Source organism: Mastigoproctus giganteus, chromosome 10, assembly GCF_048544385.1.
Source record: "Mastigoproctus giganteus isolate SK-2022 chromosome 10, ASM4854438v1, whole genome shotgun sequence".
Taxonomy (NCBI): Eukaryota; Metazoa; Arthropoda; class Arachnida; order Uropygi; family Thelyphonidae; genus Mastigoproctus; species Mastigoproctus giganteus.
In genome coordinates, this window is record NC_143584.1 from 31,868,683 (window position 1) to 31,892,697 (window position 24,015).

Below are 24,015 nucleotides of genomic sequence, written 5' to 3' on the forward strand. Positions count from 1 at the left end.
TCTAGATTACTCCTAGGTGCCTAACATAGCAGGAAATTCCTAACACATTCCTTTCAGGTCTGGAGGCCTCATTTTAAGAAGGATATAGAGCTGTTGGAATGAGTACAGAGAAGGGCAACAAGATTTGTGAATGGAACGAAGGGTTGCTCTTACGAAGAAAGGCTTAAGTTTTGCAAATTACAGTGTCTGGAGACTAGGCACCGGCGAGGTGATCTGATATAGGTGTATAAAGTCTTCAATGGTTTGAGCATGCTCAATGCCAATAGGATTCTTCCTCTTGCTCAGAATAATTTCCTGAGAGGGCATAAATTCAAATTGAGGAAAGACAGATGTAGGATAGATGTGCGGAAGTTTGCCTTTAGCCAGTGGGTTTGGTTGCTGGAACAGACTTCCATCTTTTGTTGTGGAAGTTGATAGCCTAAATAAATTTAAGGCTGAGCTGGACAGGTATTTGGAAAGAACAGAGGGGTGAAATGGGAGCATTTTTTCTTGCATCATATGCCTCTACTAATGTTAACATAGCACATTGCAAGAAAAGGTTGGAAACTGCTAATTTATGTATTATTATTTGGACAGGTTTTCTTTCTGAAATAACCTCAATTAACATTAGTTTCTACAGTAAAAACAGTGCTGTGAATTGATTGCATCCATTCTTCAGAGCCAACAGTTTTGCATTAAAACCATTCCACTTCCTCTTTCCTTTTCTTGATTTTGTTGTGGGCTTTTAAAGACCAGATGATTATTTTATATAATTAAAGTTTTTATGCAATTGATGTTTGCTTTTAAACTTTAAAATTAGTTTAGGTGAGGCATTTGCAACTTGTGATGTGCCTATATCACCATGGTTAGCATATTTATAATTTTAATCTAGAAGAAAAATAGAAAAATATTTATTGCTCTTAACAGTTGAATGCTTTTTGGTCTCTTGTATCTGGATAATGTTTTTTTTTTTTTTTTTTTCCTTAACTTGCAGAAGAGGTTGTACATTTTTTAACAATTTTATTACAAGGCTTATTTTCATTTTATTACTTGTTCCAAGATATCTTTTGTTGGCTTGACAAATTACATTATTTTATGTCTGATGCAATGTATTTTTCTCGGTGGTTTAATTAGTTCCATATATTATGTTCCCCTCCCGGAACTATTCCTCTAGCTTCACAACATATCCAGCTTCACATCTGAGGTTTGTTCTATTTGCACAATAACATACATTTAACAAATAAATATCCAAATTGTCTAATTTCTATTATTATCAAACAAGTTAGTTTAATACAAACTGATATACTAAGTACATCTAATAAACTTCAGTACACACCTTGCTTCAGTAACAATAAAAATTTCAGCTGCCACACAGCAAATCTTTTCCATAGCCAGTTTACACACGGATTAAAAGAGATTTTTCCATGATTTATAATAATACAGCAGTCTAGGTTTCATATTAAAGTTTAGCAAGTATATGGGGGGGGGCAATAAAGCAAACAATCCCAAATTCACAAATTGAACAATATCATGTATATTATCATATGCTCCGTGAATACTGTCAGTATAAATACATTGGCAATGCATCTGAAAATTATAAAGAAAGCATACTACTACCATAATAAAGTCTTTCCTCAGAATATTTGCAAACAAAAAATATTCTAGGTTCACACTAAAAATTTCTTATACCGATGAAGAAATATTCATTTTAAAACTTACTTTAACTAGAAATGTGTGAATCACTAGCCATTAAAACCATCTCCAAGTCTCCAGCTTCTTAATGTCTGCATTCCTTTCAAAATTTCCAACATGTGTTGCCTCAATAACAAAATTTCCTCAGTTAAATTTCAAGAGCAAGAGATCATGTAATGTCCTTTTAACTTGACTCCATATTAATAAGTTGGCCTGTTTTCTTTCACTCTTTATTCAGCATCGCCAGATAATGTTCATTTTGTAAACGTTTAATGAGAATTCCCAATTTTGCTGAATTCCATTGTGATAATCCCATAAATGGGGGTCCACATATATTTGTTACTAGGCTTTTCAGTGTATGAGACATTATTATTAGCCATATAGTGCAAGGAAGCCTGAGGCTTATGCTGCACCAGCCAAAAAAAAAAAAAAAAATTTCCACGTTACCCTGAGAGAGAGAGAGAGAGAGAGAGAGAGAGAGGAATCACCAAAAAAGAGAAGAATGATGATATCCAGTGGCTCAGGACCCGGGGTGTGCCATGCCCATACTCACCAGATGTAAGCCCCTGGGGTTAAATTTTGGTGAATGGCAGTTTAGTGTATATGGTTATTTAGTGAATGCACGACAATTCTTATTGCACAGAAATATGTAGAAAAACGGAGAAATTTTGCTTACTTAGAAAGGAGGAATGCAGAAATTTACAGAAAAAAAAAAATATTTTTTTTTTATCCATTTATTTGATATAAAAGAATTCGTGCGAAACCTTCTCATAGGCAGGTTCAAAAGAGTATTAATTTTTCAGCATGATTCTGCCTATATTGTAACAAATCTAATCCTGATCAGATTATTTAATTTTTTTTTTTTTTTTTTTTTTAACATACCTACTCATTTGAATCCTGGCCAACCAGTTGAAGATTATCACTGTGAGAGTTGTTAAAGCCATATACTGTTTTACTAACATGGACTGATTGAGGATTGCAAAGCCAGAAGAAAACTCATTTACACAGAAACCACAGGAAAGGAAAGAATGAAGGTAGAGGCTGACAGAGCTTGCATTGTTCTAGCAGGTTGGGAATTCAGAAGGAAAATGAGAAAAATGTATAACAGAGAAACTGCAGGAGAGCAAAGTTATCAAAGTTCACTTTGTTTTTTGTTTGTTTGGTTTGTTTTTTTTTGCCTGTTGCAGCCCACACTACTCAAGCAGCATTATTTGTTTATCAGAGTTGGGAAGACAATAAATATATTGAGTGACAGAAAAAGAAGAGGATAAAATGCAAGCTTGAATTTTTTTTTTTTTTTTTTTTTTTTTAAGGCTGTCAAAGCCAATGTTGTTTCAATAGCATGGATTGATCAAGGGCTGGAAAACCAGAAAAAATTACTTGCAAAGAAAAGAAAAAAAATATAATAGTTGAAGTCATGTGCTAGTTTAGTAACATGGATTGGATGAAGGTTAGGAAGCCAGAACCTTTATCCCAATATTTAACCTGTCCATGGCACATTTTTTTTTTTTTTTTTTTTTTTTTCCAATAGGATCTCACAAAAAAAAAAAAAAGGTAGGACATGCATCAAAAAAACAAAAAGGTGCATTTCATCAAAAATATAAAATATCACAAACTGTATCGTAATCATGGAATTCACTATTTACAGCACAGCTTGTTAAAAGTTTGAATTTTCTGTTTTGCTTTGCCATACACCAAATCATCAGGAACTCAGCTAATTTTCAGAGCCACCAATTGTCTTTCACCAGATTGTCTTATACACTGCACTGTTATGAACCAATTTGTCCCATATGGCAAATTGTCATGCACAAGCCGTTGTACAATGAACTGACATGATCCCAAACCAAAGATATGTACAGGCATACCTCGAATAACGAATAGGATGCGTTCCACGAAATTACTTCGTTAAGCGAAACTTCGTTTTCAGAGGTAAAAATACTATGGCCAGAATAGGGATACGTTCCCACTTAAAGAAAATGAAAAGCTTTTTTTTCTAACAAAGAAACGTTTTATTAAATAAACAGTCAACTTACATACAAAGTGAAATCTCATTTTAAAATATGAGTCTAAAGTTGATTGCTTATGCTTTTTTTTTTTTTTTTTTCATTTAACAATTGCCTATACGGAGTTATTGCATTTAACACTGATCGCTTAACAATAAAACTTCTTCCTAAATCAGGATCATTCTCACTAAAAAAATTTAAAACGTTTTCAATGTCATTTAAGCACCTTTTTAAATCTTTGGTTGTTAACACTTTTTCGGCAGGAACTTCTTTAACTTCGTCTTCATTATCTTTGTCTTCGTTGCTAACAAGATTTTCTAAATCTTCCACTGAAAAACCATCATCTTCTGCATTCAATAAATTTCTAACATCCTCTTCATCGACATTTTCGAAACCTATTGATTGAGCCATCTGGATAACTTCATTTCTAATTTCTTGGATGTTATTTTCTTCTTCTAGTACAACTTCTGGCCATATTTTGCGCTAAACTCCATTTAAGCATTTCTTAGTGACTTCTTTCCAATAACTATCAATGTTTTCAATTGCGTTTTTAATGGTGTAGTTTTTCCAAAAAGTTTTAACTGTCATTTCCTTTTTATCCTCTAGTTCAGTTAAATTGCTTAATGTTCGACGCAGATAATAAGCTTTAAATGATGCTATTACTCCCTGATCCAATGGCTGAATCAGGGAAGTTGTGTTTGCTGGAAGAAACACAACTTTGACAGGAATGCATGTGTCCAACGTGTGAAGATCAGTAGGATGTCCCGGAGCATTGTCTAACAACAAAAGAGCTTTTTCTTCAAAGTTGTTTTTTTGACAATACTGTTTTACTTCAGGACAAAAGTGGTTAACAAACCAATCAGTAAATAACTCTTGGTAACCCAAGCTTTTCTATTTGCTTTCCATATTACAGGTAAATTCATTTTTATGTTACCTTTTAACGCCCTCGGATTTTCTGAATGGTAAACTAATAACAGTTTTAATTTATAATCGCCAGAGGCATTTGATCCAAAGAGTAACGTTAAACGGTCTTTGGCTGCTTTGAACCCAGCGGCTGATTTTTCTTCAATAGAAATGAAGCTTTTTGTTGGTAGCCGTTTCCAGAACAAACCGTTTTCGTCAACACTGAACACCGAATTTGGTGGAAAATTTTCACGTTCAGTTATTTCCTTTAGTTTTTCTGGAAACTTATTTGCAGTTTCTCCTGTTAATTTTACACTATGAATCCTGGCCCGTTTTTTAAATTTCTCGAACCAACCACGAGAAGCCCCAAAGGTTTCCGTAATTTCTTCAGTTTGTTTAGATTTCAGGTGATTAAACTGGAATATTTTTTTTTTATGTTAAATGGGGCTTGAAATTGCGGACTTCGTTATATCGAAGCTTCGTTATCAGAGGTAACGTTAACCGAGGTATGCCTGTATATTCCTTTGGGGATTCCTCTACTGCAATTTAATTTTTTCACCTGTTTTTTAATTACTTCCAACATACAACATTTAGCCAGTATGAATTTGAGAAGTGAATATTGTAAAATTAATAGATTTTATTAAAACTTCATAAACTTAGTAATGTGCTGGTTTGCATTTAATTTATTATAAATTTTTTGAAGAAGCTGTTGTATTAATTTTTAATTTGTAAATAATTCAATTTAGATGTGCCTCTTAGTTAATTTGTGGGGGGGGTAAATAAATAATGAATGTCTATGATTATTTGTTCTCTCTCTCTACCTTTTATATTTGTTTATATTCTTATATTTATATTACTAAAACCTATCCCTCGCTATTTCTTATATATATTCTTTTCTATATTCTATCCCTTGGCTTATTCCTCTTTCATCCCTGGGTATTTCTTTCCCCCATTACCTTTGAACCACAAGGCTGTTTTTATTTCTTTAAACAGGAGGTCCTCACTTCCCTTCCAAGGCCCACATGCTACATAATATATTATTTCCATTAATTTTATCTTGTTTGTTAATCAGAAGATTCAAGTACTGAGGACTTCATTTTATTTTCTCTTTATACTAGCTTTGATGGTTTGTACTACTAATTTTTGCTTTGAGGTGTCAGTCTATTAAGACGAAACAAGGGGTATTAACATAACAAGGATTTATTTACCATTTGTACAACAAATATTTACACATTCTAAATTATTCATGATATCAATTTTACAACACAGTAATTATTATTATACATGAAATGGTGGCTTCCCTTAATCACTCTTCTTAAGCAATTCATAAACTTCCACTATGTTTTCAATACAAAATCTTAAATATTCTATCCTATACACTTTTATATGGTCATATATATATATATATATATATATATATATATATATATATATATATCTCCTTTCCAACATATACTGAACAACTCCAATAATTTTTCACTCTCTCTTACATACTCTAAAGAGGAAATTTCTACCAAATACAATTCACTCTGTTAATAGCAATTAGACAATTCATGATACCAACTCTTTTACTTTTAACACATTCATTAAGTTTCTTATCAATACCTCTAATCACAGATGAGTAACGTACTCACTCACTCTTTCTCTCTCCATATTTCTATTATATCCTATTCCTATCCTTACAATATAGAAGTCATCACGTTACAATACTTCTCAAACTGTCCTGTCCTATTTTCTCCCATGGATTTCTTTATAACACCGTTCTCATTAGTAAAATTCTCTAAACTGACTTACTTGGTCTTTCCACGCTACCTGGAAGAGTAGTTGATTTCCGGTCCTTCACAGGTCTTCCTCCCCAATTACTTCCCTGATCTGCTTCCCTTCCCACACTCAGGGCTACTGTTTCGTTTTTGCCTTCTGTTAAAAGCTCGAACTGGCTTTCCTTACACTGATCATTCCGCCTTTCGCTATTACCTTTACCCACTAAACTATCATGATCGGACTTTCTGTACGCGTTTCCCGCACTCCCAAAATGTCTTTCCGCCACTCTCTCGAGCCTGTTCCCTGGACTCTCCTCCGGATCTTTTCCTTTCAGGTTTCGGAACTCTGACTCTTGGGCTCTCCTCTCCTCTTTGCATCTCCTTTTTGTTTCCCTTCACTCCCTTATTTTTCATTCGTCCAGTCATTTGGTAGCTCTTCATCTTTAATTTCATTCGCTCATTTCTTATTCCTTTGTTTTTAACCAGATTCTGGTAGGTCACTTCTTGTGATGAGAGCATCTGGGCGCTAACATTGTCACTGGAATTTTATCTGGGACTGTCCGCTGCTCACTTGCCCTTTTAGTCACGCTTCCTTTCGAGACACCACCCTTGAAATTGTTGGAGTTCCTTCCAAGTCAGCCCGTTTGTACTTTATCACTTGAACACTGTGTGCTCTCTGATCTCAGGTCTTCCCTTTGGATGGAGTCCGAAACCGTTCTAGGGTGTGGGCGTTCTTTTGTCCCCTACTGCCGTAAGTTCGGTACAGCCCTACATTCAGTAAACAAGTACCGCATCAAAACTGGCCTACCCATTGTTCTGTCACCCCCCCCTCCCGCTGCTATGCTAATCTGGTCCCTATTGAAATGTACACAGCGCAAGCAAATCTGCTGAGTGCTTGTCTGTTTTTAAACATTTGATATTTTTAAATTAAAATGGTAAATTTTAATATCCTAATATATATGTAAGAATGGTTCTTATAAATTTTCCATGAAAAATGCATTTGCACATTGTCATCCAAAACTTTTTTTTTTAAATTCAAAAATGGGCTAACCCATGACATGCTCTATGACATTTGTATTTCTACTGTATATATTCTGTTTGCTTCATTTTCCAAGTAAATATTTGTTTATTTAGCTGGAGCAGACATAAAAGAAATGAAGGATAAGACTTTTGCAGACTGCCTACTTTCAAATTTTCTTTCCTCATGGAATAGAGTAGCAGATAGTACCAAGCCAATAATAGCTGCAGTTAATGGATATGCTGTAAGCCTATTTTTAAGGATAATTTCTATAACATACTTGTAAGTTATTAAAATCTTAAAATTTAAATCAAAATGTATAATCTTATTTATGAGAATTACTAGTATATTTGTTAAAGATTTGGTAACAATAATAGAAATTTCTTTTAGAATATGTACCAAATTCAGTTAATATATTTAAATGCAGTAGCTTAACATGAATATTACAACAAATATCTTGTACTTGAGAATTACATTTTGCACAGAAATTCAATAAAAATTTTTAACAATTTGAGTGAAGTCCATAATTTGTTTTTGAGTAGAATGCAAAGATAAAAATAAAGCAAAATATTTTGATGTAGGAGTATTACCAATATAATGTAAGAAATAAAGTTTAGACACCACCAGCTGAAAAATAAAAATAATAATAAATAAATTTTTCCGATTTAATCAGTTTTCACTGTATTTTCTTGATGATAGATTACAGTGTCTACCTTCAGGTGTTGCCATTTTGTGGCTGTAAGTAACACATTTTGTTAAAAGACTGGCTAGGTTGCAAAATAATATGACCCACTGCACATCTATTCTACAATTGTCTTTCCTCGATTTGAATTTGTCTCCTCACTGAGTAATCTGAGCAAGAGGAAGAATCCCATCAGCATTGAGCTTGCTCAAACCATTCAAGGCCTTAATACTTCAGTTAGATCACCTCACAGGTGCCTATTCTCCAGAAGCTGCAATTTGCAGAACTTAAGCCTATCTTGGTAACAGAAATCCTTTTTTCCACTCACCAATCTCATTGCCCTTCTCTGTATTTGTTCCAGCAGCTCTACATCTCTCCCAAAAGGATGTTTTCATATCAAAAATTTTGCATAGATCTAGGTTCTGTTTCTCATTTATGGTAGTCTACTTAACATATAAAAAATAACAAGAAATAAATAAAAAGTTAATATAGAGGATGCATCACTTAGAAGCAAAATAATGACCCACTGCTACATAGTCTTCTGGCTTAAATTTTATCCATCTTAAATATCAAATTTTGTATTGTAGTGAAAGAGCCACCTCACTGTATGTTGTTATTGTTACTTTATAAACTGTAGTCTTTTAGCATTTCTTTCTGGAGATTGCTCCTTAATATATTCATCATGTTCTAAAACTTGACTTTTCCTGCTTTTGCAATTTTGAGATTCTGTGAAGAAAAAAACAAACTGCCATGACATAAGTTAGGAGTCAAACTGATATGGCCACCTGTCAGTGTTATAATCGTATCAGTTTTCACTGTATTTTCTTGATGATAGATTACAGTGTCTACCTTCGGGTGTTGCCATTTTGTGGCTGTAAGTAACACATTTTGTTAAAAGACTGGCTAGGTTTCAAATTCACTTGCTAAACAAAAATGAAAGCTATGAATAATAATGCACTCTCTTCGAATGAATGCATAATTCCATTTTCTGCCACTAAATACATAATGGAAACTTTTGCCAATTCTTTGTCATTAAATAATTAATATCCATTACTACATAGGCTCAGTATGTGGTAACAGACATTATACACTGCCAATATTCTATAGCTCATTACAGATATATTTTCTGAGCATTATGATAGTGATTTCCAATCCAAGTATCAGATACGACTACCTCCTCTATCCTGTTTATGTCAGATACTACCCACACACACACAACTGCTGTGGAAAAGGATGGATCTTGCTTATGATAGTTGCAGCTGACATCCCTGTTTAACTTCTCAAGTAATACTGCTTTACTAATTAGAGCATAATTATGCCGTAAGTGTTGATGTCAATGATCATTCTTTCTTCTCATCACTTCTTGTTTCTTCTGATGACAGAAGAAAATGAAATTACTTAACAGTGAGCCAACTCAATCTAATCTTCAAACAAATAAAAATTTCATAGATGTTAGCAAAACCCTCCTCCTTCCCAGTAGTTGACCAGTTCAAAGTCCTCAAGCTGCTCTGTATATACTGAACATTCCCATCACATTCACATAAGCAGCAGTAGCAATTATTGGAAAAATTTTTGCAAATGAGGCAGTGACAGCCCTTGATAATTTTATCTGCTAAGTGTCAACCTAGTCAAGCACAATCATTTTAAGTCATATTGCAAAAGAGCTGTAATTTATATATGTATACAGTACTAACTTAAAATTCATGGCACTTTTGATATACAAGGTTTGATCAAAAAGTTCAATGAATGCAGCAAAATACTTATTTCATTCAATAATAAATATTTACATCATTAATATTCTTCAATATAATTGTCAGTAATATTTTTCAGTAAAAATTCTGCAACCACACACTTGCTGTATCATGCCTGCCATCTATTGAAATATTTTTGGAAGTATTTGATGAATGCTTTTGGGTGGTCTGTTTAATTGGATTTATTGAATCAACTCAGATAATTTTCCTTCATGCCCTGTTTCAATTTTAAGAATAGCCAGAAGTCATATGCTGCCAAATCAGATGAATAAGGTGGATGTGGCATGAGAGGGTTATTTTTGCTCAGAAGTTGTCAGATAGTGGGTTATGTGTGACAGTGCATTTTTGTGGTAAAAGAGCCAACTATCATGCAATTTTCTGGTTCAGTTGTTTATGGTAGACTGCATCTCTCAGCCATTTTAAAAACAGCTGTGTAGTAGACTGCATTAATAGTAATACCTCACAGAACAAATTCTGATTACATCATTCCTCATCAAAAATTGCATTCAGCATGACTTTCACATGTAATTTTGACCACTGCACTTTTTTTCGGCCTTGATGCCAGCATTGTATTCCATTGGGAATTTGTCTCTAGATCATATCCCATATCCTGTTAAAAATGCTAGATATGATGCAGCTTACTCATACAGTTCAGGTGAAGTGAGAACTGAATGCTACCTTTCATCTTGAGTGAGAATGTACAGTATAAACTTAGCACTCATTCACCTCATGCCCAAATCCTCAGTCAGAATGGCCTGGACTAAACAAAATGAAAGAGGTCTCCCTAGAATTTCTCGAGGGGTCAGTTGTTGATCCAATTTATTGATAATGACAAGTAGATTGAAAATATATGCAAGATCTTATCAACTTGGTAGTACATTTCCATCCTATCGAATAGACATTTCGTAAACTTTCAGGAAAGAGAGAGAGAGAGGGAAAGAGAGAGAGAGAGAGAGAGAGAGAGAGAGAGAGAGAGAGAGAGAGAGAGAGAGAGAGAGAGAAAAACAATAGTTTTCCAGTGAAATCAGAACAAAGAAAAGGAATTGGACAGTCATAATGACTCCCACACAACCAATGATTTAAACAAGAATAGCAGTCGCTGTATATAAATTAATTAAAGAGATTTTTCTCTCTAGATCGTCATTGTTATTTAAATGGAATCTATTATTTAATTGTGTTAAATAAGTGGAATGTTTTTTTACCACAAAAGTCACCACATAGCAGAAATTTTGGAGTTGTGAAATCTGTCACTATTTAATCTTCGTATACATTCTCCCTCTCATTTGGATCCAGCTGAGTCAACATAACCTCTAGCTCAAGTTAGAGCTAATGTTGACTCGGCATATGTTAGTTAAGTATTTCTGCTAGTAATATTATATATTGATATTAACTCACTAATTTATTTGTATAGTTTGTTTGTATTATCTCTATCCAAAAAAAAAAAAAAAATATATATGTATCTCTTTTTGTACTGCTTTTCTTTTAGCTTGGTGGTGGTTGTGAACTGGCCATGATGTGCGATATAATATATGCAGGTGAAAATGCAAAGTTTTCTCAACCAGAAATCACAATTGGCACAATACCAGGTATTTTTATTTAATTTTTGTCAATTCTCTAATACTTAAGGTAGAGTAAGTTCATTGATATAATACTAGAAGAAATTCTTTTATGCAATAGTTTAGAGTTTTGAAACACTGCAAAAAAATTATACAAAGAAGTGAAATGCATTGGTAGAGGGTAATTCAATTGTGTTTATATTAACGGATGATTAGCAGACCTGAACAGTTTCAGTGATTTATCAAGCCACAGTAGAAAACATTTCTCCATATTTAGTATTGATACTGCTGTTACTGTTTGTCAGTGTCATTTAATATGAGGTGCTAAATAAAAACTTGATATATGGATTACCTACTTTTTTATTATTATAATAAAGCTTAAGCTGTGTATGTAACGACTCACATGATGAAAATTGAAAGGCAATTCTTACAATTTTTTTTGTGAGACTCATTTCATGGGTTAAGAAGCCTATTTGTAAAAACTATCACTTCCACCCATGAGATATATTTTGCTTGTATCATGCTGCTTGCTTATGTTTATTTTTCTAGTTGACGAGTTTGAAACATTGCATGGTACAATTTAAATAGTAATTATTTTAACTTAAAGAAAAACTTCATTGAACTCCCCAGGTCACCTACTTAAAACAACTATATGACAAAATGGCCAAGAGCAATAAAGCTGTCTGAGTACAAACTGACAAACCTCAAGTGAAATAAAATAAACATACAATCCTTATTATATAAATAACATTGCTTACAATAATGCTCTTTAACAGTAAGAATGCCATGGTATGCATAACATTAGCACAAAGTACGAAGATTAGATTGGATAACATAAAGCAGTATTAAAGGACAAGGAATTAGAGAATAAAAGTAATTATTTTTAGTTCAAAGTAATTTAACATAGAAAATTATGAGACTGCCAGGAATTAATTCATACACCATGTGTCACTGTCCTTAGGTACTGTGCTATAAGGATGCTAAGGCATTATCTATGGGAAAGGGTTTGCACAAGTTGCTTCTGTACTTCTTATTGATAGCAAATTTCAGGGGGTTACTGCCAGTGATCTGTAGTTAGTGTTTGATAACACAAGACTAATCAGATTGATAAGATCGGCACAGGTATGGCTCATATCTGCAGGTGGGGAATTTAGGTACAGCTATTCCAGAGGTTTGACTAAGAGATTATTCCATTCATTATCTCCGTGGCAAAGAAAGTTGTTTTTCCTCAACCAAAGCTGGTAGTCTTCTTTATCTTTATTATAGTTTCCATTTGTGTTTCTCTGAGCAGACGGGATTTGTAGCTTATAAGACCTATTTCAGTAACCAGTATTCTGCTGTATAGATTCACTTTGTCAGCCAGGGCAGCATGTACTTTTGTTTTAACACCATAAATGAGTATTGAATACATACAAGTCAGGATATACAGTGTGATCATGGCCATGTGTTTTGTTTGATGAGATTCTGTGATAAATATAAACCAAAAAAGTAGTAATATGTGGACGAAGGATTTTTACAAGTACTTTGATTGGGGAGCACCATTATTATTTTAAAAATTTGACATAAAAATACAATCATAATTTGAGTATTTAATTGGAAGTATAAATATTTTTAAAAGTTTTTGTCTTTGTCATTTGACTTTTTCCTCCCTTACCTAAACTTTTGTGTGATTTGAAATATTTAGCTTTATTATATTTGTATTATTGTATTTTTCAAATTACAGTTAGTTCTATCTCTAGAATATAATAAAGGAAACAAAAAAAAAAGTGGGTGTTTAAGTAATGCACCTTAATTTTCTATTATATAATTTCACATAACTGTAGCATAAAATTATATTGGGCTCCCCAGTACTTGTAATGTCCATGTAACAGAGGAGGTTGGGGGACTCCTCTGTCATCTCACATTAGCTTTTAAAAAATAAAAAGCATGTGATATAGCAGGCTGGTCTCAAGGCCTTTTGAACCAAAAGGGCTGAGACAGTTGCTGTATCCTATGACAGGTAAGCAGTACTGGTGTTGAACATGGTATCGACATATCTCAACATAAATTCTTATAGATACCAACCAATTCTAAAGAAAGAGTATCACAAAATAAAAGATTACAAAATATTTATGGTTAAAGTTCAAAATTAAATAGAATACATTGAATAAAAGCAATTAAAAGGCACTGGCCAAAAGCATTAAAATATACATGAAGAAAGTAAAAACACAAATATATACAGTGCATGCTGTTTTTTTTTTTTTTTTTTCTTTTTAACGAAAACCCCAAACGAGAGGTATTAAAACTTATAGCACTTAGTACCATGAATGGGTTGGAGGGTGAAAAGATCAAAGAAGATACTTGTTGACATTAGACTTGAACTTCTGTACATTGTAATCTTCGGGAAATACATAAATTGTTCCATAAAATGAAAGTTGAAGGAATAAATAAGTTAGAAATAAAGTTTGTTCTGTGAGTTTCGAGATGGACAGTAAAAGGATGCTGACTGGTTGCAGACTGTGTCCAATTAATTTGGAAGAGAGAGCCAGAATTATAGAAGCCAATTCAGAAGAACAGTGCCCATAGAAGATAGAAAAGGCATGCAGCAGAAACAGCATGTCTATGAGACAGAGTGGAGAGAATTTGTTAAAGATGAGTCATTAATTAATCTTACTGCCCTCTTTTGAATAGAATCTAGAAGCCTGAGAGGTTTTGGGGACACCGTCCCAGATGTGTAAACAATATTCCATGATAAGGCAGATTTGCGATTTGTACAGAGTGAATAGCTGTTTGGAAGAAAAGTAATGCTGAGAGTGAAAGAGAAAACCCAGATTTTTTGATGCAGAAGAAGCAATATTTGTAATGTGCTTATGCCAAGAGAAATTAGAAGTCAGGATGATCCCCAATAGAGATATATGATCTTGTCTAGAAATCTTATTGTGATCGAAGTTAAGTGTAGGAGTAGAAGAATGCTTTTTGCAAAATGTAAGACAGGACTTAGTTTTAGAAGGATTGAAATCAACTATGTTATCATTTCCTTACTGGAGAATTACCTGGAGATCAGCATTTAAGGAATTGGTAGTGGATATTCAAGAAGTTTAAGTTGTTTGAGCAGGGCAAGGTTTCTCAAACTGGAAGATGGAATGCAATATGCTGTCATCATCAAAACTATGGATAGGATTTCCAGTCAGTGGAAGAAAGTCATTAATATATAAGAGGAAAAGAGTGGGAGAAAGAACTGGACCTTGGGGAACACCAACATTAGTGCAGAAGTTGGAAGACAAAGAGTCATCTACCATCACCCGTAGTGAGCGGTCAGAGAGAAAACTTGATACCCAGTTACAAAAAGACTGTTGGAAGACCATAAGATGGAAGCTTATTTAAAACACCTTTATGCCAAACACAATCAAAAGCATTTGAAATGTCAAGAGCAACTGCTTGAGTGTCACCAAACTTTTCCATTGAATTTATCCAAAGATGGATAACATAAGCCAGAATATTACCAGTGGATCGACATTGACAGAATCCATACTGGCGATCGTTGATCAGATGGAAGGTTTCTAAATAGTTTAAGGGTTGGCAGTTAATTGTTTTCTCCATTACTTTGAAAAGAGTAGAGGTGATTGCAATGGGACAATAATTGAATAGAAGGGATTTGTCATCCTTTTTAGGAACTGGCTGGATATGAGCAAATTTCCAAGCAGAAGGAAAAACACCTTTGGAATAAGGAAGTAAAAAAAGGTGACACAGAACAGGAATAAGTTCAGCAGCACAGGTTTTGCTTATTGTGATCACTTCAGGACACAGCCAAACTCATAACAATAACTGAAAAAATGAGAATGCAGCTGTTCGGCACTGTTTCTTGATGCAGAGAAGAAATGTGTACATCAAGATGTAAGTAGACAGAAAGAAAACATCAAAATCAAGTAAAATAAAGTACTTGAATTTTGAGTGTTTATTATTTCTTCAAGAAATCATCAATAAAATGCCATAAATCCATACAAACCTTTAAAAACAAATAAAATATTGAAATCAAGAATTAGAAAAGGATTAATGCTCTATTGTAAAACAGTCAAATTGTGTATGATTACAGATACAGTACATTCTTTCATGAAGTAACGATAGTAAAAACTATATGAACTGTACTAAGTAACAGTAATAACTAGTGGGCACCTCCATAACCAGGTGGGAAGGAGCAGCAGTGTATAGCACACGCTTCTTGATTAGACCGGGGTTCGAGCCTGTCACCACCAAATATGGAGGATGCGGAAAGGTCAAGGAATGACCACCACGTATCCCAGAGCAATATGGCCTTAGTTGCTAATGCTCCTAAAAACCAAATAACAAACAACACAGTAATAACTAGCCATGCAATGTGGAGTTATATTAAAAATTTCATATCAAGCCACCTGAGAACTCATTCTTCTTCCCATGTGTATATGGCTATAAATGGCATGTGTTCTCTGGTCTGTTTTGCTGGACAAAAAACCAGAACCTGCATTTCCTGGGAAAAGACCTTGCTATACATACCTGAAACCAAGTAACTCGGCCACAGAGTGAAATGCCTGTAAAAGTTGATGTCATTAATGGGATTCACAACCTGAGTTTTTTTTTTTTTTTTTTTCAGCAAATGTGGGGAGGACAATGATTGTAACCACTGTTACTACCCACAGACCTGTGTCAGAGTTCAAGAAGGGAAAAAAAAAGAAGAAAGAAACTGTATATGTTGTTAATGCTTCCACAGCTCAGGCATAAACCACAATAAGGCAAAAAAGTGATAACGTGAACTGAAGTGCTGATTGCAGTAAATGTTTTTTCTATTTATTCATATATGTCTAGTTACCACTAAGCACTGATATCATCCAACGCGAATATGGTCAATATTGCAGATGACCTCAAGCTCTTAACAAAGATTGCCCCTGATGATAATCTGCAGGTGATGATTATCATTAATGCAACCCTTCAGGAACAATGAAGCATACCTATTTTGCCTTAATCTAGAAATAAATCTGCTAAATTCCACACAAATGATCTTCTCATTAAAGCAGCCCTTTACAACTGAATCTCCCCTTTGAGGAACTGAAATTCCAAGTGGATGACCGTACACCAACCTTGCCATGGTCTTTGATGCCAAAATGATGTTCAACAGCATTGACATGGCAACCACTAAACTCTCTTAGCTTAGGTGAACCACCAAACAGCAATTGCTCAATGTTCAGGATCCTTCCATTCTCACAAGGTTCCTAGTAACTACAATTTATCTTTTGGTAATTTTGTATGGTTCTGAAATTTGGGCTTCAGCAGCTCACAATAATATGAAGAGAATTTATGCAGGAGTGTACTGGCTTCTGAAGTGGGCCAATGCCAAACTCCATCACAATCATTCCCCCAATGTCCTAAGCTAAGACTGTGGGAAATCAATTGGAGTCCAAACCCAATGTTCAGTCCATTTTCTCAGGGAGTAATAGAACAAACAAGATTTGTACTAACTGGCACATCATCTGGGTCAAAAAAATTTTTGCTGTGTGTGTCAGAGAACCAGGACAAATAGTGTCAAATATTCTATGGGAATAACAGATTAGAATCTTGAATGGCAGAGAAGCAAAATCAGCAGAAAAATTGGGTTCTCCATATCCACAAGCATCATAGAAAATGTATGTTATATGCTCATTGTGTGTCAAATTTCCATTTCTCTTTATGCAGGGTGTCCGAGATTAACTGGAATAGGCATAGACTCCAAAGCTGTTTATTTTGCGGGGGGGGGGACATCAGTGGGAAGATGCTTCCCCGATGAAAAGTTTGACCTGGATTTCTGCAAAAAAGTAATTTTCGTAATGTTCAAAATAAAAATTTTAGCATTTATATTTTTGAGCATTAATAAAATGCTTAATGTTGTTTATTGAACAGTTTAATTATATTTTGATAAGTGGTTTATGACACACAATCACGCATTAACTTCTCTTCCCCATCAAATTTATAGGTTTTTTTCCCCTACTCTCTGTGCAAATCCAGAGCCAAACCTTATTAGAAATAACTATCCTGTTACCTCTAACTCCAGTGATTTCCCCTTCCCTTTTTCACGAAATAAATAATTCTGGAATAATTGACTTGTTCAAGTTTATGTGAAACACCCCCCCCCCACTAGTGTTTAAATTCCATCATATTCATAATCTAGTGTTTACATATTTAGCCAGCTAAATTTGAAATTAAATGACAAGTGTTTTTTTGCTGACACATGTAAATTCATTGAATTATTTTATTACTTACAGGTGCTGGTGGTACGCAAAGATTAACTCGTACTATTGGCAAGTCAAGAACGATGGAAATGGTTTTGACAGGCAAGCAGATATCTGCTTCTGAAGCAGAGAAGTGGGGTAATTGCCTTTATTAACAAAATGCCTTTATTTAACAAAATTTATTTTGTTACTTATAGTTAGTCTGCTATATAATGTCAGATATCTGATATGATTTGTGGAAGTTATATAGAAGTGATCCTAACAGGGCATGCAAATGGGGGATGTGTTAGATATACCACACCAGGGCCCAGATCTAGGGGGCCCTAGGGAGCTATCAAAGTCTCAACATAAATAAATGAGGCCCTAAAACCCCTTTTGCATCCGGGCCCCCTAACTTCAGTGGTAGGGAATGTGATGAAGGGAGTGCCATTATATTCCCTTCATTTAGACAGACATGGAATTCTAAATCATGTGATTTGTAAAGGGGGGGGGGAGAATCACATTTAACTAACCTGTTAGCTGTTTTGACAGAGCCACTCACGAGCTGGATGCGGGAGATAATTGACATTATTAACTTTGAACTTCAGCAATCCATTTGACTTGGTCCTGCATGAGAGGTTACTGTATAAGTAAGCTGGAATGCATTAGAATCACAAGAAAATTCCTTAGATGTATTGCAGGACAGAAGGCAGAGGGTTGTGATTGAAGGTTACTCTTCAGATTGGGCTAGTATAAGAAGTAGGGTTTTCCCAAGGATTGGTACTGGGACCACTGTTCTTTTTTTTTATTTTCTTAAATGATATCAACAAAAGGATAGAAGGTATGATGTCCACTTTTGCAAAGATCAGTAGAGTAGCTAACGATCAGTGCCAAGGACAGCTTACATAAACTTCAGGATAGTCAGAAAAGTAACAGCTGTATTTTAATTTAGAAAAATGCAAGGTTTTACTCCTGGCAAATAGCTTCTATAAAATAACTTGTATACTTAGTGCAATTGAACTAAAAACCATAGTGGAATAAACGGATTTGGGAGTTAAAGTACTGGTAGATATGCAGTCCTCGAAGCAGTGTAGACAGGCACCAAGAAGTTGCATGGTGTCCTATCAAGACTTATGAAAAATTGATTATAATCTTATGATTATAATTAATTTTAAGACTGCACTATGGAGACTGCACAAATAAAAAAAAAAAAAAAAAAAAATTTTTTTGTTTTTGCTCATCTCATCAGGACACTACTTATATCGTCCTTTCCAAAGTCAAGCAATATGCTTGGTAAGATCAGCATGTATGCCTGGTGAGATTAGCAAAAGGACATCCATATGAGGAAGTGAGGGTACTGAAATTCATAAAGCAATCAAATCTTGGGAAGGAAAAGTTAGAGCAACAAAGGAAATTAGGTAAGTAAATGAGTCAGACAACAGAGCAATTCCTGAAAAAAAAAAAAAATTTTGTAAAAAGTCATTTTTTTTTTTTTTTTTATTAATACCAATGTGCTATATACCTAGACTAACAATCCTGATCCAGAATTTCATTCCCAAGACCTTAGTTTATCCATCATCCTTTCAACTGACAGATCACACAGAAGAAAAATATTCAAAGAAACTTGTTATATAAGATGCCATAGACACAAAACTGATAATAGGAAAGAAAGAATCCACTTCAAAGAACAGTGCCTACATCTGTTTAAAGATGAAATCCACTCCAAAAAAAGATGAAGCAAGCCAAATTCTCCAAAGAAATTTCTTCAGAGACTATCAAGAAATGCTAACTGAGATGCCAAAACAGAATCACAGCTATTTTCTTGTAAATTATAGAAGCAGAAATAGACTAACTCAATTTACAAGAGGAAGAGTTTGTAAGAATTTTGAGAACTTGGTATAAACTCTTATTCAGTTTCAGCATGAATTCAATTTTAGTGTCTTCCTTACACAACAATTAGAGCATCTCCTCCAGTGAGCCATTCAGCAAAATATCTATAGAGACAAGTTTGAAATCACAATACTACCCATAGGCTGATAAATGAATTTCAAAAGCATGACTTGGCACACAGTATCTTATGCGTAGCATGCAGTTCCTCATATCAGAGTTCTGTCAAATGCACTCTGCAACAAAGGCTACAGCATGTAAATTCTGCATCTTCTAATTGCCTGAATTAGTAAATCACTTACTCTGGATCAAAAATTCATTCCTGATAAAATTAGAGTAACAGACAATAATTACATCAAACAGTTGATATCCAGAACTTTACAAAAGAGATTACATTATGATTCTTGTAATATCAGATGTCTATATTTAATTTTAGTTATCTAGTTACTTGGGTGTGTACTTGATAATACTTCACCTACAACCAAGTAATCTATTCAAAACTTTCCTCCTTGTGCATAAAGTTAGCCAGTCCTCAAAAATGATAACTTTCATAAGTCACATCTTACTTTGGGTTACCTGGTGCATTTTAAACTATTTGACTTGTGTTTAAAGCATCTCAATTTGTATTGCATTCTGATATTTATAACAGCAATGCCCATTTTCATTTTTAAATTAAAAATAAAGGATGTGATGCATTTTGATTTTTAGAAGTACCTTGAGGAAAATGAAAAGCACAGCTTCTTATTTATATGAAAAATATTCTCAAATTCAAGGTGTACTGGATTTTTATTTGTCCTTTGATCAGTTAGCATTTTGTGTACTCCATTTTTATGGAGTGTATAAAAAAGGAACGAGACTTAAACCAGTCGCCACATTTATTATCACCAATGCCTATATGATTTTTGTGATTCTTGGCCTAAATAAAAATAGATAATTACTGAAACATTTGGAAAATATTCCTTGCTTTTCAAGAACATCTCCAACCTACAGGCATTACTTCTCTCATCTATAGTTTCTTCACAAGGTAATCAAGAAAACTGTTCAAAGATAATCAAATTACTTATGTAAACATGTTTGTTTTTTTTCCCCTTACTATGTGCTTATTCTATTGAAGAAATTAAACTCATTCTTGATTTTATCTCATGTGAATCATTTGTATGTGTAAATCATAGCCAGATCAAAAGACTACTTCCTATAGACAGAAAATGAAAATTCCAAGTTAAAAAATAAGAGCTACATACTCTTTGAAAAGAACTATATCATATAATGGAGAGACTGTGTCCTTAAGTTTTACATCTCTCTCTCTCTCTCTCTCTCTCTCTCTCTCTCTCTCTCTCTCTCTCTCTCTCTCTCTCTCTCTCTCAAAATGTTTGAATTTGTTGTTAGAAATTGTACAAACATTACTATTCAAATATTATGATTAATCAAATTCTTTGTTTTTCCCCATCTTTGGTTTAATCTAATAGTTCTATTGCTGTGCTTCTGAAATTAACTAAAAACAAAACAATTGTTGTATGTGATGTTCACTCTTCAAAACAGAATTCTTTTCGGTGTCACATCTCCACATACTATATAACCAGTGTATTATTTATTTATTTTTTTTTTTCTTCAAATAAAAATGATTTACTTTCTTCTCAGAAGTACACTGATTGATGTTTTTACAGTACAGCAAAGGATGGGGAAGAACCTTCCCATTCAGGGAAAAAAGAAAGGGAAAAAAAGCACATATCTGCCAACTTTCCATCTCATTGTTGTAATGTAATCAGAGGCAACCAGAGGGAGTAACACTCTTGATTAGATTATCAGCATTGATTATTCGTGCATTTAGAATTTACAGATAAAGGAACCACTAGGTGGCAGTGATCACAGTGTACTGATGTGGGATTTACTTAAAGATGTAACTACCATCAGGGGTAAAGGGAAGGAGTTTTGCTTTTGTAAAAGGCGACTACAGTGGGACCAACTGATGATTTTAACAACAGCAAATTCTAAATGGGAAGCAAATTCTAATCTTGGAAACTACTAGGCTTTTTGTTCCAACTAAGAAATATTATTTTAGGTTTAGGCCCAAATTGGATGTCAGATGAACTAATGAGACTCATGGCACAGAAGAAAAATGTATGGGATGCATATAAATTATCAGGTGAAACAGAAGCCTATGGTAGATATAAGCTAGTCTGTAATCAAGTCACAAATGAGATTAGGCAAGAAAAGGCAGATTATGAGAAATCTTTGGCAAAGGATGCAAAGAAAAACAGCAACGACTATTTTGCTTATATAAACTCTAAAAGGGGATGAATCAGATTGGTCCACTTGATATCGATGGGTTGACTGTAGATGATCAATCATTCTCAGATAGCTGCCAAACTAAATGAGTATTTTGCATCTACATTCACACATGAAAAGTTATTCAAGGAGGAGAGGGCCAGATGTTTATCAGACTAACAGGGAGTTATATAGAAGATTTTGTAATAACTAAGAGCAAAGTGAAGGAGGAATTGTGAAGTTAAACATAAGAAAGGCAACTGGGGTGGATGAGATCTTTCCAGTTATATTAAAGGAGGTGGCAAAGCAAGTAAACAACCCTTAGCCATAATTACGAGAGCATCCTTGGACTTGGGGGAAGTTCCCATGGACTGGAGATGTTCAGATGTGTCACAAATTCACAAAGGGTGGCATGAATAATTACAGACCTATAAGTTTGACCTCTGTTCCAGGGAAAATAATTGAATCACTGGTTAAAGAAGCATTGTAGGATCATTTAGACAAAACTGCAGTAATAATTCAGACAGCATGGATTTATTAAGGGTAAGTCTTGTCTGACCGATTTTATTGGATCCTATGATGTGGTCACAAAAGAACTGGATGCAAAAAATTATTTTGATATCATATACTTGGATTTCAGAAAGCTTTTGATACTGCTGCACATGAAAGACTACTGTACAAATTGGAGCAGTATGGCATTAAGTAATGGATAAAAGGATGGTTGAGTGGGAGAAGAAGTGGTAATCAATGGACACTACTCTTTTTGGACTAATGTTATTAGTGATGTTCCCTAGGGTTCAGTGTAGTAGTAGTAATAGCAGCAGTGGCATTTGATGCAAGAAAGCAAGTGTATGAGCTTATGCAGCATCAGCCAAAAAAAAAAAACACACCATTCCCTCCAAATGCCTGTCCAGTTCCTCCTTAAATTTATTCAACCTATCAACTTCCACAATGACAGATGGAAGTTTGTTCCAGCAATTAACCACCCGCTGGCTAAAGGCAAATTTCCGCACATCTAATCTACATCTGTCTTTTCTTAATTTGAATTTATGCCCCTTTAGGTTTGTAATCTGAACAAGTGGAAGGATCCCATCAGAATTCAGCATGCTCAACCCATTCAAGGCCTTATATACCTCAGTCAGATCACCGCGCAGGTGCCTAGTCTCCAGCCACTGCAATTTACAGAACTTAAGCCTCTCTTGGTAAGAGGATCCCTTCATTCCCCTCACCAATCTTGTTGCCCTTCTCTGCACACGCTCAAGTAAATCTACATCCTTTCTAAAATGAGGCCGCCAGACCTGTACGCAGTACTCAAGGCGTGGCCTGACCATTGCCTTATACAGAGGGATAATCACCTCCTTTTCCCTGCTAGCAAAATTCCTATATATCATTGACAAAACCCCATGACCTGCCCTGGCAGCTTGTCTGCATTGCTCAGAAAACTTCATATCTGACTGCACAATTACTCCCAGGTCTTTTTCATTTTCTACCACCTTAAGTGTAGTACCACACAGTTGGTACGTTTCTCTGGGGTTACTTCTACCCATATGCAGTACTTTGCATTTGTCAAGGTTAAACTTGAGTTGCCACTTCTTAGCCCATCTGCCCAAATTATCTAGATCCTGTTGCAGTAGCACACTGCCATTACTGTCATTAACAACCCTGCCAACCTTTGTATCATCTGCAAACTTCAACATTAAGCCTGATATACCTTCATCAATATCATTGATAAATATACAAAACAACAGTGGACCTAACACCGAACCCTGTGGGACTCCACTAATAACATTAGTCCAAGAAGAGCAGCACCCATTGATTACCACCCTCTATCTTCTCCCACTTAACCATCCTTTTATCCATTGTAGCAACTTACTCTTAATACCATTCTGCTCCAATTTGTACAATAGTCTTCCATGCGCAACAGTGTCAAAAGCTTTCCTGAAATCCAAATATATGATATCAAAATTATTTTTTGCATCCAGTTCCTTTGTAACCACATCATAATATCCTATCAAATTTGTCAGACAAGACTTTCCCTTAACAAACCCATGCTGTGTCTGAATTATTGCTGCAGTGTTGGGCCCATTGATGTTTTGTATATTTATTAATGAAGGTATATCAAGCTTAATTTCAAAGTTTACAGATGATATGAAGGTTGGCAGGGTTGTTAATAATAGTAATGGCAGTATGCTGCTGTAACAGGATCTTAAGAAGATGGGGCAGATGGGCTGAGAAGTGGCAACTGAAGTTAACCTTTGACAAATGCAGAGTACTGCATATGGGTAGTAGTAACCCCAGAGAAATGTACCAACTGCATGGTGTTGC

General features: G+C 34.6%; 1 protein-coding gene across 1 annotated transcript in view; it reads left to right on the top strand.

Moving 5' to 3' along the window:
- LOC150078934 (enoyl-CoA hydratase, mitochondrial-like) overlaps positions 1–24,015 on the top strand; it is a 59,250-nt gene that overhangs the window by 13,942 nt on the left and 21,293 nt on the right. Inside the window, exons 3-5 of the mRNA XM_090383972.1 lie at positions 7,472–7,599; positions 11,275–11,374; positions 17,593–17,697. Coding sequence (XP_090240098.1) covers positions 7,472–7,599; positions 11,275–11,374; positions 17,593–17,697 — 333 coding nt within the window. The remainder of the gene's footprint in view (positions 1–7,471; positions 7,600–11,274; positions 11,375–17,592; positions 17,698–24,015) is intronic.